At 38.0% G+C, this 16,215-nt stretch overlaps 2 protein-coding genes across 2 annotated transcripts; both read left to right on the top strand.

Annotated features, from left to right (window-relative positions):
• Positions 1-2,476: 2,476 nt before the first annotated feature.
• On the top strand, positions 2,477-5,616 carry LOC134623983 (immunoglobulin superfamily member 1-like). The gene is made up of 7 exons (XM_065470242.1): positions 2,477-2,540; positions 3,415-3,681; positions 4,347-4,467; positions 4,540-4,610; positions 4,712-4,987; positions 5,136-5,435; positions 5,600-5,616. Exons 1-7 carry the CDS (start codon positions 2,477-2,479, stop codon positions 5,614-5,616), a joined length of 1,116 nt encoding a protein of 371 aa, XP_065326314.1.
• Positions 5,617-6,455: 839 nt separating this feature from the next.
• Positions 6,456-9,064, top strand: LOC134623982 (high affinity immunoglobulin gamma Fc receptor I-like). Its single transcript, XM_063468980.1, has 6 exons — positions 6,456-6,727; positions 7,903-8,144; positions 8,282-8,386; positions 8,546-8,561; positions 8,639-8,730; positions 8,967-9,064. The coding sequence occupies exons 1-6, from the start codon at positions 6,456-6,458 to the stop codon at positions 9,062-9,064; spliced, it is 825 nt and encodes a 274-aa protein (XP_063325050.1).
• Positions 9,065-16,215: the final 7,151 nt, after the last annotated feature.

The following is a 16,215-nucleotide window of genomic DNA, read 5'->3' as shown; positions in this document are numbered from 1 at the left end:
ATAAATGAGTTCATGTTTACCTTGATATGACAACAGATAAAAAATTTAACAATGAATTTTTTTTTGCTGTCTGACTTTAGTTTCAGATCAACCACACAGTGAGTCATTTCCTCTGTTTGAGGCTCTGCTGAGCTTAAAACCTGAATTAAACCAGAAAATAAGATCATCAGATGCTATTTCATGCTAAATCTTAATACAGTTTGTCTGTGTCTAACTGCCTGCCTGCATCCTGACTCCACATTAAAAAAAAAAAATTCGACAACGACTGAAAAATCTGACTGTCAGATAGATGGAAAAGATGAAGTCAGAAAGATGAGTCCAGAATACAACTATCACTGTCAGTGCAGAGTCCAGGAGGTATGAAAGTGATGACAAGGGGCTGGGTATAAGGCATGACATTTATAGATGGCACATCAATGCCTGTGGATATACAAAACACTGGATAAAGATGAATCCCAGTCTGCCAGGAGAGGAATACTCAAAAATAATTAAAAAAAAAAGGGGCAAAATATGTCTCCTGACTTGAGGTACAACCTTTGTATATCATAGAGAAAGGTAACAACCCACTCAAGAAACAAGCTTCAGTGTTTGCAGTGGACAGGAAGTTAAACATGTCACCTAACTGCTGCAGTCACAGCCACAAGAGCTGTTTGAGGTTTGTGTGAAAGGAAAGGAAGCACAGAGACCAATCAGAAGAAGAAACTGTAGAAAAAACTGTAGAAAAAACCTTTTGTCATATCTATATTAAACCCAACATCTCCTTTTCCTGTAAAGTAAAACTCTTTGATTATCTGTCGATCAGAGTACAGCAGGGCTGGATGTGACGATGGGGCACTCTTTGCTCTGCATCTTTTTCTGTAAGTACACGTCTGACATTGTTTGAATGGCAGCGATTAATGAAAATGTTTCTGATCTGTGAGAATTACAGTGTGTCACTGCTTTAACCTGTTTATCTGAGAGCTGGAACAAAGCAGACTTGTGATATTTTGTGACTGTCTAAGCCAAATGTGTGAGGGTTGTTTTAGGAGCATACAAATGTGATTACTGTTTCATCTAAAAAGGTGTCTGAAAAAAAGTTTAGTTTTATATAGATTTGTATTAGCTGTATAATGTCTGATGAGATTTTATTCCATTTTTAGGGCCATGTACAGTCATCTATGAAAATCCTGAAGGTAAGAAGTATCTGGACTGATTTTACATTTATATGTGTTGTTTAACATAATTTAATGACCGAACCTCAATCTGGGAATACATCTCAACATAAAATGTAATCAGATTACAATCAGACTGTCACTTTATAATAAATTAGTTCAGTTTTTGAATTTGAATGTCAGTTTAGCCTCATCTTCACTCAAATATTTACATCATCTTAGAGATTGAATTGTGACACACATTAATATGCCCTCTTACACCACAACATTATTTCTGGTGTAAATAAACTGGCTGACAGTCTGACAGCTGAATTAAGGCCACGCAGTCACAGAGTTGGGAAAAAAGGAGACTATAGATTTTCTTCTGATCTGATAATAAATCTACAAAGCAACTGATGTCTCCATCCTTAAATCCTTTGGGTTTCTTGGCTGCTACTTGGGAACTTGAAGCTTCAGTTCCCTCTTCAGGATTTCTGTAGGACTGAAGTCTGGAGCCTGGCTAGGCCACTCCATGACCTTAATGTGCTTCTTTTTTAGCCACTCCTTTCCTCAATTGGTGGTATGTTTTGGGTCAGTGTGAGTCTGCAAGACCTGTCCACGACTTCAGTGTTCTAGCTAAATGAAGGGTTCGTGTACAGTATATGACCTCGACCCTTAGTGAAAAATATCCCAAAGCATGTTTCCACCTGTGTCCTCAACGTGTTGTTCTTTGAAACATACTAAGCATTTCTTTATATCCAAACACAGCGGGTCTAGTCGATGTCAAAGATATTATTTTGATTTCACTGGGCAGTCGCATGTTTCCCCAATCCTCCTCTGAATCTTTTATGTTCACTGGCAAACTTAAGACGGGACTGCACATGTGTCTGCAAACTTGGAACAGAAGAAAATGATTCTATGGACCTTTATACTCATAATGAGCTATATGCCACATATATGCTGGAGGAGCTAGAATTCTGGCTGGGCTGTAGGGAATCAAATACTTATTTCACTCAATAACATGCAAATCAGTTCATAACTTTTGTGTGATGTGATTAAACTGGATTTTAGGCTGATATTGTCATGAACCTGGGTTTGAATGAAGGCGGGACAGAAAAGCAGACTCAATACACTCGCTGAGAACTATATGCAAGACTTTGTTTACAGAGGAGTCAGACAAAAAACAAGAAAAACAGAGGTGATGAGGAAACTGGAACAGTTTATGAAGAAAGCTGTTCTGAGAAGCCACGATCGGAGTCATGGGAGTCTGCTAAAGAGGGAGAAACGATCAGTTTACAGGTAAAGCAGCAAGTGAATCAGAAAAGTAGGACAGTGCAGCGGCTTACATGCAGGGCCAGGTTGAAGAGCTTCAGCCGGGGCGGAGGCCATGGGAGAATCCAGAGAGAGTGAGTATGAGGGGAGGAATGGTTCCTTGAATACTCATGAACGTCAGGACTGACAGGAGGACAGGCAGGCACACTGACTGACTGATGACTTCCTTAATGGGAAAAGGCAACGGAGAAAGAACGGAAAAGCCAGTGCTGGGGGAAGTGAGCAATGAACAGTGAATCCAGAGCAGGATGGTGACTGAACGAACTGGCAACGAATAGCAGGCTGCGCTTAAATCGTCATTGTGACTGATAGCGAATGAGGCTCAGGTGGGGGCAGGCGGCTCCACCAAAGTGAGTAACCGGTGAACCATCCTGATGACAAAAACACTGCTCCCAGGGACCATGACAGATATTCAGTTTTTCCCCATTAAAATGAAACTACCACAGAAAATTAGAGACTGTTCATTTCTTTGTAAGTAAGAAAAAAAAATGGGGAGGGGTTCAAATTGTTTCAAAGATTGTTTCCCCCACTGTATCCACACTTATTCTAACAGCTTTTTTTTAAAAAAAATTATTAATATTAAAAATATAATTTAATGTGAACATTTTCTGCCAGAATAAAATTAAACTTTTATAGTATAAAATTGAATCCTTGTTTATTATCTAAATGTTGGTGTTACGTGAGAGGGTGCTGTGACACCCAAATGTCCCTATTTGCCAAGGCCTTCCCAGGGTCAAAACAGGCTTCATGTACTAAGTCTATGCACATAAATCTGTGAATAAATCATGCCAATGAACATTTTAATGCTTCAATTATAATCTTTTAACAGCCTGATGATATTTTCATAACTGAATTTGTTTGTGCTATAAACAACAGCTGGGTGTTTTGTGGTCACGCTGCTCTTATGTTACAATTTTTATGCCTTCTTTTCTCCCCTTGCTTATGTGAACAGTTCGCATTAAGCCCACTGTGACCCTGCAGCCATCCTGGACTCAGATATACAGCGGTGAGACAGTCACTGTCAGATGTGAGATTCAGGGAGGTGAAGGAGCTCAGTGGACGTATGAATGGAGACCAGACAAGTTAAACACACCTCCAACATCCAATGAATACAGAATCATCACAGCTACTGAGTCTGACAGTGGAGGATACAGCTGCCGGGGCAGAAGGGACTATTTGGTAACAGAGTGGAGTGATACCATCACACTGACTGTATCATGTAAGTTGGAGATGTTTCACCCAGATTATCCATTTTATCAAAATAAGTTAAAACACTTGTTTTTCTTGCAGATTTGTAGCTGTTTCTTTTGTGCATCTCAGTAAAACTTTTCAACAACAAAACGTGAAAAGCAGCTTTTTATTCCCAGTGAAGAGAACAAAACATATCAGAGTAACTTCTCTGCTGTGCAGCTCTAATACGTTAAATGCAGAACAAATGCTGAACCTGTTTCAGCTGCTCCACCACATCCACTAAGAACAAAAGTTACATCCATTTGTTGCTCTGCTGTATTTGATGCAGTTTGTTTGTTTGTTTTTGGCAATGTTGATAAATTCAGAGATTTTAATTTTCACAACTCTTTTAACTCATTAGAAGATTTATGGAAATCCATCATTAATGTAAAAAATCTGTCATTCTACAAATTAATTTAATTATACATCTGTTTCTATGTACATGTAAGTATGTACATATGATTTGATAGAAAGATAGAAAGAATATGTTTATTTTATTATTTGATGAAGTTAACTGCAATGTGGGGCGGGAATGCTGTAGCTTCACCAGTAAAGTTTCATAAGATTTGATCATTTACATATTTCCATCAAGTTCTTTAAATTGTTCTGATTCAGTCATTTATGTTTATGTTTTTGTTCTAAACTGAACTGCAGATAAACCAAAGGTCAGACTTGGTGCTGATAGGACAGCTGTTCCAGTAGGGGGCAGTGTGACCCTGACCTGCTCTGTGAGCCCATCATCATCATCATCATCTTCTGGATGGAAATACTACTTGTACAGAGATGGGAAATCTTATGAAGCTTTGACAAATGGACAAATCAGAGTCTGAGAGGGAGGACTCTACAGCTGCAGAGGAGGAAGAGGAGAACCAGTTTACTACACAGAGGACAGTGAGTCAGTCAGGATTGACACAACTGGTGAGTTCAAATTTTAAATTTCCCACAAAGCACTACATCTGATGGTAATTGAACTGTTTGTCATTCATGTGTTTTTATTGTGCTTTCTTGAACATTAACAGTGTCAAACAGGCCTGTTGTGACTCTGTATCCAAACTGGTCTGAGATATACAGAGGAGAGACGATCACTGTCAGATGTGAGATCCATGGAGGAGACACTGAGTGGGATTATGAGTGGGAAACAAACAGCATCATAAAACCTCCAAATCAAACTGAATACAGGATTAGATCTGCTTCATCATCCAACAGTGGAAACTATCGCTGTAAGGGCAGAATGAAAAGTTCACAGCATAACACAACAGAGTGGAGTGATTCAGTCACACTGACAGTTTCTGACAGTAAGTCATATTTGCTTTAAGATGTTTGAACACTTTGTAAAATGTGTTTCTGTTCATATAGACTGAGATTATTATTCTTTGTATAAACTGAGCTCACTGTTCAGAGACTGTACTACATGTTCACTGAGAGAAAATCTTTGTTGAACAGATAAACCCCGTCCTGTCCTCACTGTGTCTCCATCATGGCTGAGTCCTGGAGCCTCAGTAACTCTGAACTGTGAGGTTGAACATCCGTCTGCAGGATGGAGCTTCTACTGGTATAAAGCTGTTCCTGATCTATCAGAGAAATCCTCCAGTTATGAGCTGCTACCTGATGGCAGTGGGACTGCACAGGACTCCTACATCATTCATGGACAGACACACACAGCAGGATATGTGTGCAGAGCTGGAAGAGGAGACCCAGAGTATCACACTGATCACAGTCCACCAAAGTTTGTCTGGTCTGCAGGTCAGTTTGTTTCTCTCTGTCCTTTCAATAAGCTCATGTTAGATCATCATTTTTATTCACCAAGATTCACTTCTCTGTGTTCCCTCTGTCTGTCCATGGTGTAACTTAAGTTTAGTGTCTTGTCTGGTTCTCTGTGTCTGTAAGTTTCCTGTTTTATTCTGAAGGTCTTAGTCTCATGTGAGTGTGTTCAGATTACGTTTCCCCTGTCTCTGATTTCTCCCAGGTGTGTTCCTCTCCTGTCTCCCATCCCATGATTACTGATGTGTGTATTTGGGCCCTGTATGTTCTCCTGCCTGTTGCTGGTTAGTCTTGTGTTCATTCCCTGCTTCGTTCTGTGTCACCTGCGTCTCCCTGCTTCGCCATTTCAGGTCTGTGTTTTGCTAGCCTTCCTCAGTTTATGTTTTGCTTAGTTTCCGTCCACACCTTTGCCATTTCTGTTTGTATTCCTCCTCAAAAGCCCACTAACATCACTAGTGCCTGCATCTTGGGTCTTTTAATAAATTCCACACAGCTCGCCTGGTCGTGACATTAAGCAGTTAATCGTAATTAACTATCAGCCATATGACATCAATTATGGTTCAGTGTTAAGCCATTACAAAACTTCAGAATCATCTGCAATTAAGTGCTGGAGACTTTTTTTAAAAATACTTCACATTGCTATAGACACACAAACACTAATCTGCCAATGTTAAAGAGAGATCCTATCTATTATTGTGGGTTTAACAAGAAAAAAAAAAGATTTGGCACCAATACTGTGGAAACATTAGTATAGATGTATTTTTTTGTTTTTAATAGAAAAATAATTTGCTTATATTATTTTATTCTTTTTATGTTTAATATTTATTTTTCCCCCCTTATAATTCTGGACCATTGACCCTATAATAAAGTTTTCAAGCTTAAAATTACAGTTTGACCAAACAAACACTGCATCTTACTGAAATATTATCACTGATCTTCAAACAAATATTTTTACTGTGATATTTTGAATCCTAACATCTGTGAGCTTTGTCTCTTCACTGCATGTTGTTTCCAGATGTTCATTCAGCAGCGTCTCTCACAGTGAGTCCTGACAGAGTGCAACACTTCACCTCTGACTCTGTCTCACTGACCTGTGAGGGAAACTTCACTGAGTGGAGAGTGAGGAAGTTCTCTGAGGACGGCCGACTGTACTCTGACTGTTGGAGAATGACTGGATCCACATGTAACATCAACACATCAAAGTCAGATACTGGAGTGTACTGGTGTGAGTCTGGATCAGGAGAGTTCAGCAGTGCAGTCAACATCACTGTACAGAGTATGTTATTATACATTTACTTCTTGGATCTGAATGATTTAGACGTCACATGAACATTTGTCCCAGCTTTGCTGTATGTGAAGTAATTCTATGTGGCAAAACAAACAAAATGAGAATTTCAGACAATTTCAGGCACCAAAGGATTAAAATATTCTTTGTTGTTCTCATTTCACATATTTTCATAATCCAATTTGTCAAAATTTGTAGACACCAAAAGTTATTTTTTCTTTTGTATTTAAACCACTAAAAATCTCAACATCTGTCCTCAGTGTTATTACTGAGAATCATCACGTAAAAAGGTGCAGTGGGATCAGAGGTGGTGCTGTGTGTGAGTTCTCCTCAGTGCAGAGCTGCTTGCACTGTGCACAGCTCCATGAACTACTCTGCCCCACCTCTCCTCTTGCGGCTGTGCTGAAAACACACATCACTACTACAGCAGTCACATTAAAACATGAATATCATCATCTAATTTAGTCAGATGCTTGTTAAACATGTGCATTTCAGATTGTGGAGTGGAAACCTTTTCAGCTTTGCAGCAACTGGAATTTGAAATACTTTAAATGTTTGTTAGATTTTGTTTTTTCAATATACTGTAATAAACATGTTCTCATCCTCTCTAAAGCAAACAAGCCATACCTTGCATCATCATCATCATCATCACCACAGTCCCAGTCAAAACTTCCACCGTCACACAAGAGAACTTATTGGGATGAGGTTTGGGTTTAATGAAGTTTTTGTGTTGACATGTAATCTGAACTTAACCTCTTCACACTTCAACCCCGTGACCTCTTACTGGTTCTGTTATTGAAAAGCAAGTGAGGCAAATTTTTGCAGGTTGCTAAATGCAGCACATTTACTGAGGTGACTGTATGGCACTGCTGTGACTTACCTGAATATAGCATTTGTTGCGCTTCATTCCTTTTACATAAACAATAAACAAGAACTTAAGAGTTGCAGTTTTCATGCTGCAGATCACAATTCAAAACAAGTCCTATAGAAATGATTTGGTAAAAACAGGATACATGCAGTAGTTTTTAAATACGACATTAGATCTTCATCCTAAAAGCAACATTTCTGTAATCCATTCTTGTTATTATGTCTCAGCTTTGTCTAAGAGTCCTCACCAGCTGGTCTGACTGAAACAATTGTGTGTGATTGTTTCACAGATGATGGTAATGATCCTATCCTGGTGAGTCCTGTTCATCCTGTGACTGAGGGAGCTTCTGTTAGTCTGAGCTGCAGTTTGAGAACACAAAAAATACTTTCCAATGTGTTTTTCTATCACAATGACAAACTTATTCAAAATGATACCCGAGGGGAGCTGAAGATCTCTGCAGTGTCAAAGTCTGATGGAGGTTTCTACAAGTGTCAGTACTCAGGAAGAGAGTCAGCACAGAGCTGGATGTCAGTTAAAGGTGAGCAGGATCAAAACATTTGATTAATCTTTATACATGGTTTGCATGACTTAATAAATTATGTTGTGAAATATTCAAATAATTGTAGTTCAATAATATTTCATTTTTGCTTGTCATTCCTTTAACTGCATCAGGAGCTGACAGCTCTTCATCTCCTGTGTGGTTGATGGTTGGACTGGTTTGTGGCGTCTCTCTCATTATTATTCTCCTGCTCTTGTTGTATCGCTGCAGACAGTCCAAGTGTAAGAGCCTCTTCTTTTCATGCTGTATTAGAGAGTTTATTTACTACATACACTTTAATTATTCACACATATACATGTATTCTGATCTCATGACACAAAATATCAGTGGAACAATTTATACATGACAAACATGTGTAATAACATTTGTGTCTTTCACAGATTCATGCTTCACCAGGTTGGTAAAATACTTTTTATTATTATTTTAAACAAACATCAGTTACTTTTGAGTTTATTGTCTATTTCATGTTTTAGGTCGATCCAGTCTGAGAGTCACAGTCCGGGCTCCTCCACAAATCATGGAGTCAACCAGAATGAAGCTCATGTGTACGACTCTGTTCATCCTGGTCAGTATTTAAACAATTTAAATAATCGTATCATTATTAATATTGACTTTTATTAAACCTCCATTAGCACTAACAGTTCTTAGGTTCAGTTTGTGGTCAGCAGTTTTTAAAAGCACACTGACACATGCACATAAAATCAGACATAAACAGGATTTTACAAACCTGAATGTTTCTTTAACTCGACTGAAAGAATCCACAAATGTTTTGTCCTGCAACTAAAAATATGTTCATTTCAGGAACAGATGAACACCGAGATGTCACCTACTCTGTTATTGAGATTAAAACCTTTGGAAAGAAGAGTGAGTACACAAATGACACACAATGTAGACAATAAATAAATAAATAACTAAAACACTCAACAAAAACATGGTTTAGAAACATTTTAGAAATGTTTCAAAAAGTATGATTGTCAAATGTGGATTCATCTGATCATCTTCACAGGGGAGCATCATAAACCAGATGAAACTGTTGTTTACTCTGAAGTGAAGATAAGAGCTGCAGGTACAGTCACAGAGAGTTTTGTGTTATTTTGTCTGCTTTATATACACTATGATCCATCTGTATGTCCCCAAATTAAATTGCTTTTTGTTTTTCATGTGTTTGTGCCAATTCTGAAATACATGTTATAATATTGTTTCTTGCTCCTTCTCTGTTTTATCTTACACAAGAAGTGTGGCAGTCAGTTAGGTTTTGGGTGGGTTAGCCATTAAGGTATTTATTTAGCCTGATACTCTTGATTTGTGTTATTGTTCAAAGGACTCAAACACAGACACACTGTGAACAGATTTAATGATTCAGAAACACAGCAGGTAAGAATGTTTGCAAAGAACAAAAACAACTTCTTCCAAGGTTTGAGTTCAGTCTCTTCATCAGATCGGTTCTCAAAAGTTTAACAGGTTCATCTCACAATCACTTTAGTGATGGTAATTTTTTTGTCAAAAGATCTCTATCATGGACAGATTTAGTTCTGCTAACAGGTTAGTGTGTCAAAAGCTCCATAGATCCAAAACTTAGAATGACTCAGCTCTCAGGTAAGTCAAAGCAGATGGGCTGATGTGCCAGAATGGATCTCAGACAAAGAAGACAGACTTGGTAGGTAAGGCTGCTTAGTTTAGCAGGTGAGTACGTAAACAACACAAGTCATGTGGTCTTAGTGATGCTACCAACTGAGGAGTTCAGATGGCCAGAGTTTATTAGCCTCCACCCACTCGCACACACACAAATAAAAATCAAGTTTTAGCAGTGTCTTATTTCCATTTCTTTAAATGTGTTGTACTTGTAAAGAGTTTAAATCAACCTGTAAGTCCACATGTGTCCAACAGCTTTGTATCATATACCTGCTGTTCAAATGTATCCTGAGCTCTGACTTCTCTTTTAGAGGACAGTCTGATGTATGCTGAGGTCAAACGCCCCAAAAAAGAAAAAGCCAAGAAAAAAGCAGGTAAACAAAGTCTGCCATCACCTCCAGTGAATGTTGTTCAACATGTTTATCTGGTTTTAAAATCTTCTTTCGACTCACAGGAAAATCAAGTCCTGCAGCTGATGCAGCAGTTTATTCTGAAATCACATTAAGAAGCTTTCCTGGTAATTATGCTACCATGCAGGATGAGTTATTCTTCAGGTTATTAAATGGCGAACATCCTGAAACCTGGACATTTCTGTTCTTTGTGTGTTTGTCTTACAGGTCAGTGAGGAGAGCTGCAGCAGCAAAGCCAAAAAGAAGCATTTTATAAATCCACTGTTGCTGCTCTGCTGCCCAAATATCAGACACACTCAGTTATATTCAGTTTTGTTAAGGTGACATTAAATAATAATATGACATAGACTTATGGCGTGCTGTGATTTGTAGAGTAAAACGAGCAGAGACGATGTTTGTAGTCTCAGGGAGGACCACCTTTCTGTGAAAACTAAACTAAAAAAAAAGTTGTTTACAAGGTCAAAAACAAGGTCTACTGGTGATATAAAAAGTAAATAAAATATATTTATCACAAAACTAAATAAAAAGGCTTGAACATGGTGTGAAGGTTAATTCTCAGTACCTACAGGAGAAGTAAAACTATTAATGAAAAGTGAAGGTGGAGTGTTGGTTTAATTCAGTCAAAAAACCTATGAGTGCAAATGAAATCCCATTTTTAATCCTCAGGGTTTAATATGATGTCAGGTCACCTTTTGCACCTATAGCAGCTTCAGCTCTTCTGGGAAGGTTTCTGCTTTTAATTCACCCCAAAGGTGTTCTGTTGGGTTTAGGTCAGGATTCTGGGCAGGGTGATAGCACAGGGAAAAGAATCACACAATTAGTAATGGGAGGAACTAACTAACATTCTCTTATAAATTCTCATTGGCTCCACTTTCAGAGTCGCCACCATTGCTAAACAGTAATAAAGCCATAATATTCCTTTAAGTGAATTTCATGCTCTGTGGTCAAATGTTTGTACATGTTGGAGGTATTTTCCCTCTTTGTTGTGATCAGTGTTGGGGTCATTACTCAAAAATGTAATGAATTACACTTGTTACACAAAAACATATTGCATTAAAAGTGATGCATAAAACTACCTTAAATACACTGTCTGATAAACTCCATTTAACAATACAAATCTGAGGTTACAGCCCCACACACCAACACAAATCCTGATCCTAATGAGGACACAAATCTGGATTAGGTGATCCTTAATCCCTCACACTGCAGTAGGTCTAGTTCTTATCTGGGGGATTCCCATTGTCTGTTTATACACCAAAGAGTAACATTTCACATTTCATGCAATAAAGTTACAAGTGAATGATCAAATTGTCATCATAATATCTCCTGATTAACTAACAGTCTGCTCAAAACCGTTTTTTGGCATCAAAAAGCTGCTTTCCAGGTTCACCAAAGAGGCAAAGGGTCAGTTTTGTGACTTAAAGCTGCAGGCCAAATTAGCATGGTGATGCATTTGTAAAAATGAATTTGGAAAGTTGTACTAACAGTGTGCTAATTTAAAAAGATGCAGTCATTTCATTTCAATAATTACCTAACAGCACAAATTAACAGCTGAGAAATGAGCCCAGTCAGAGTTTGTAATTGCAGAAAAATACTCCATTTATTTTGGGCATTTCATTTTCGAGCAGGAAGCTCAGAAAACCCCTAATAGGTTAGAACAGTGATGCGTTCAAATTGAAGTCAGAAGTCTAAATTGTCAGCTGGAGCGCCAACTCAAACCACATGTCTAAATTTGAAGAAGTGAATTTAAGCTTATTGTTAAATGTAAAGATGTGAGTCAAGGGGCTTTAAACCCCTCTTTGTCTCTCTGTAGCTCCTGATAAGTTTCACTGAATATGTGTGTGTGTGTAGGTTTTTGTATTGTGTCTTCATGCATCAGTGTAAAAACATGTAAACACTACAACACTGATGAATTCAATTGACTGCAGTTCAAATATATATGTATTATTATTCCTTATCATAGATTAATTTGTGTTTATGTGAGTATTTTCTCAAAGAAGTAAAAAATAAAGTTTGGTTCCCGAGGAGATCTGCAGGGTTAGACCAGGATCTCTGAGTTTAGGGTTTCACTACAGTTCACTACAATATCTCCATAAATTCATAAAAGTTACACAGTAAATGTTGGGAAATAATACCAAAACCTATATAGTGTATTATAGGGTACTACACAACAACAACAACAAACAAAGTAAAACTCCTGTGCCATGGTGTTTGAATGTTTGTGTGTCTCTGTGTGTTAGTCATGTGACACAATGGTGACCTGTCCAGGTCTGCTTCTGGATGGAGGAGTAATAATATTTTAAAAAGAAACAATGCAGAGCTGCACCTCACAGTTTATACTGATGATGTTTTCGCACCCAGTTGTGTTTTTTCCCTCTAGAAATCCACATGTGGGACAATCACAGATTTAAGGACAGCCAGTGATACTTCAACATTGTCAAAGGCCATGATTGGATCATCAACTTACAGAGCTCTGGGTGGGACATAACCAACTTTTTTTGATGATCAGACTTTTATTTATTTGTTCAATAATTAGAAATAGTAGGAATGTGTACATACATGAACTCAGAGTATTTCTAAATGGAGAGCACTGTGTCTTACTGAAGAAATAAAAGGCAACATCACAATACAGCTTCAATAAAAACTTTAAAGCAGCTAGTCATAAAACCAGAAGTTCTGGCGCCGACTTACAAACCAGAAAATGTAATCAAGCCCAAACAATCTTAAAATTTTACTCAGATTAAAATACAGGAGAAAATGAAGTCAAGGTTAAATTTATTTATATAAAAAACAGAGATGATCACAGTGCTCTACATTCAAAATATATAACCTTAAAAAACAGATACAAAATACAGAAAAAGTGAGCAGAATACACAACATTAAAATAAAATTAAATAAAATATAATATGCACAGCTTCACTAAAGGCTTAAAAGTATCTGCCATTAAATGAATCATGAAGCAGCCAGAGCTTTTTCCAAATAATTCATTTTTACATGATGTAGATGATAGGTTTGTAGCATAAACCTGTTCGCTGGAACGTTCAAGACAATTTACTACACAGCAAAAAGCAAGACACAAGTAGGCAAAGTTCTTTGTGTTACTCATGCATGAGGGAGACCTGCCTGGAGCCAAGTGTCGTTCCACCCACTTGACCTCCGTCAGACTCTCAGCCAGGTTCCCCATAGCACTCCTTTTATTGTGGTTACATGAATATGCATAGGTTCATTAACATATGACGTTTCATATAGGTATACATGTGGACAAAGAATACCTTGTCTGTGTGTGTGGTGTAAGTGTGTGTGTGTGTGTGTGTGTGTATGGGTGGGGGGGGGGGGTGTCAAGATGTGACCCCATAAAGACTGCCCTAAACCTGCTGGTCTGGAAGTCCAGCAGTTCATCTAAACAAAAGGCACTTAGACTAAAACAGATATAAATACGTTTATCCTACCATAAAACAATAAAAGAAGGTATGACCTCTCCCATGCTCCAAGAATGTGGGTGTGAATGCCAGAGCACTCTGGAATGCACACAAAGTCTTTGCAGACTCCTAAGGATCACACATCCTATCACTACATGCTCGATTATACACCTCCAAGCATATATGGCTAAATATTTCCCAATACAAATGACAATAATAAAAATATAAATCCAACAGTAGATCTTAAAACTCAGACAGTAAAAGTATTTGTTGGTGTTCATACCAGCACTAATGTAACTCTGCTGACTTTAAGTCGTTGCTATCAGCTACTAAAAATCACAGACTTCACATCTTTTTTTCTCCTTACTGCTGTTGGAACAGGATACATTCAAAGTTTTATATTAAAGTTCAACACTGAATATAAAAAATATCAGCTAAATATAAAGAGCATGGATCTAAAACAGGACACGCCTCTGTGTGCTTTATGCTAAAAGACAGCACCAAGTCTATATCATATTATTATTCTATATCATAAAGAGAAAACTGAGCATGTCTGATATTTGGGCAGCAGAGGAGCAACAGTGGATTCATAAAATGCTTCTTCTTGGCTTTGCTGCTGCAGCTCTCCTCACTGACCTGTAAGACAAACACACAAAGAACACAAATGTCCAAGTTTCAGGATGTTAGTCATTTAATAACTTGAAGAATAACTCATCCTGCATGGTAGCATAATTACCAGGAAAGCTTCTTAATGTGATTTCAGAATAAACTGCTGCATCAGCTGCAGGACTTGATTTTCCTGTGAGTGGAAAGAAGATTTTAAGACCAGATAAACATGTTGAAGAACTTTCACTGGAGGTGATGGCAGACTTTGTTTACCTGCTTTATTCTTGGCTTTTTCTTTTTTGGGGCGTTTGACCTCAGCATACATCAGACTGTCCTCTAAAAGAGAAGTCAGAGCTCAGGATACATTTGATCAGCAGGTATATGACACAAAGCTGTTGGACATAGAGGTGGATTTAAACTCTGCAGATCAAGTCTGATTTGTCAGCCACAGCCATTAACAGCATTGATGCCACAGTCCCCTTAATGATCCTTGCTCTTGGTAGTTTCACTAGATTATTAGTAGGTCTGTGAAGGTTCTCAGTCATCCAGGTCATCGTAGTCTAAGAAGCTTGGAAAAAAAAGCGTCTGGACTCCTTTAAGTTGCTTGAAGACATTTCACCTCTCATCCGAGAAGCTTCTCCAGGTTTCACAATGAGCTCACCTGAAACCCTGGCTGATTGTGACCCACACCTGTTTTCACGCCTTGGCTCATGCGATTAGGTAGAGGATCATCAGGGGGTCCTTTTGTCCCTCTTTTGGGGGGAAACTCCCACAGGGTTTAAATCTGGGACTCTCCACCATTTGACCCTAGAAGTGAAGAAGCTTCTTGGATGAGAGGTGAAACATCTTCAAGCAACTTAAAGGAGTCCAGACGCTTTTCTTATCAAGCTCCTTAGACTAGATTATTAGTAATTTAAGTACCAAGAGCAACATGCAAGAACTATTAATGAGATGTAATACTTCACAAGGTTTCCTTTATTTTTACACAAAAAGTTAATAATTTAGACTTTTGAAAACAGGATATTTTATTTAGCAAATTAACAGCAGCAAAGCAAAATCTCAATCACTTAATTCAATCACCTGAATGTTATCCTAATGTAACTAATCTACTCAGTGTTTCAGATATAGTGTTGACATAAAAAAAAAAGATAATACCAGTCCACAGTGATTGGTCAACTGAAACTTTTGACTGTGAACTCCGCAGTGCTTTCTTCAGATGTTGCTGATGTTAATCATCTTCAGCAAACTACATGAAGAACCTCGAACCTTCCTAAACAACTCATTTGCCCGTCTGCATCACCCATTCTCCCATCCCTTGCTCATAGTTTTCTATGCACACACACACACACACACACACACACACACACACACACACACACACACACACACACACACACACACCACAGCATAACTTCTATTCCTGACTAATTAGATTGATTAAATTTATACTTTGCAAAAGAATAATGCATTTGAATAAACTGAATTAATAAATTAATTGTTGTGATGCCTCAGCTTATGTGTTTTATTTGCTGGTGTTTTGTTTTGTGATCAGTGGTGTGGTTCAGAATCTATGGATGTTGTGATTGAGTATATCCAACAGACTTTTTTGCCTCCGTGATTAAAGACTTTTATGAAAGGCAGCCCAACAAACCTGCTGGTGAGATTAACCTGTGATCTGATGAAGAGACTGAAGTCAAACTGTGGAAGAAGTTGTTTTGAGTTTTCATTGTTCTTTGCAAACATTCTGACCTGCTGTGTTTTCTTAATCACTCATTAAATCTGTTCACCTTCTCCAGTGTGTCTGTGTTTGAGTGCTTTGAACAACAACAACAACACAACAACACAGTATCATGTTAAATAATTTCCTTAGGGATTAATAAAGTATTCTGATTCTGATTCTGTATAAACAAATACACCTGACTTAATGACTAACCAAAGCTAAAACCCTAAATGACTGCAGATTAACTCTGCTGATGTGTAGTG

The sequence above is a fragment of the Pelmatolapia mariae genome, linkage group LG3_W (assembly GCF_036321145.2).
Source record: "Pelmatolapia mariae isolate MD_Pm_ZW linkage group LG3_W, Pm_UMD_F_2, whole genome shotgun sequence".
In the NCBI taxonomy this organism is placed as follows: Eukaryota; Metazoa; Chordata; class Actinopteri; order Cichliformes; family Cichlidae; genus Pelmatolapia; species Pelmatolapia mariae.
The sequence above is the reverse complement of the archived record's forward strand: the minus strand, read 5'-3'. Positions and strand labels throughout refer to the sequence as shown.

What these genes read in the sequence shown, in the direction of transcription:
- LOC134623983 (XM_065470242.1), top strand. Translation starts at nt 2,477, where the DNA reads ATGCAGGGCCAGGTTGAAGAGCTTCAGCCGGGGCGGAGGCCATGGGAG. An exon ending in AGTCAGGATTGACACAACTG is followed by an intron (nt 4,611 to 4,711) that starts GTGAGTTCAAAT and finishes GAACATTAACAG; the next exon opens with TGTCAAACAGGCCTGTTGTG. An exon ending in CACACTGACAGTTTCTGACA is followed by an intron (nt 4,988 to 5,135) that starts GTAAGTCATATT and finishes TTTGTTGAACAG; the next exon opens with ATAAACCCCGTCCTGTCCTC.
- LOC134623982 (XM_063468980.1), top strand. Translation starts at nt 6,456, where the DNA reads ATGTTGTTTCCAGATGTTCATTCAGCAGCGTCTCTCACAGTGAGTCCT. An exon ending in GCAGTCAACATCACTGTACA is followed by an intron (nt 6,728 to 7,902) that starts GAGTATGTTATT and finishes CACAGATGATGG; the next exon opens with TAATGATCCTATCCTGGTGA. An exon ending in GTACGACTCTGTTCATCCTG is followed by an intron (nt 8,731 to 8,966) that starts GTCAGTATTTAA and finishes TGTTCATTTCAG; the next exon opens with GAACAGATGAACACCGAGAT.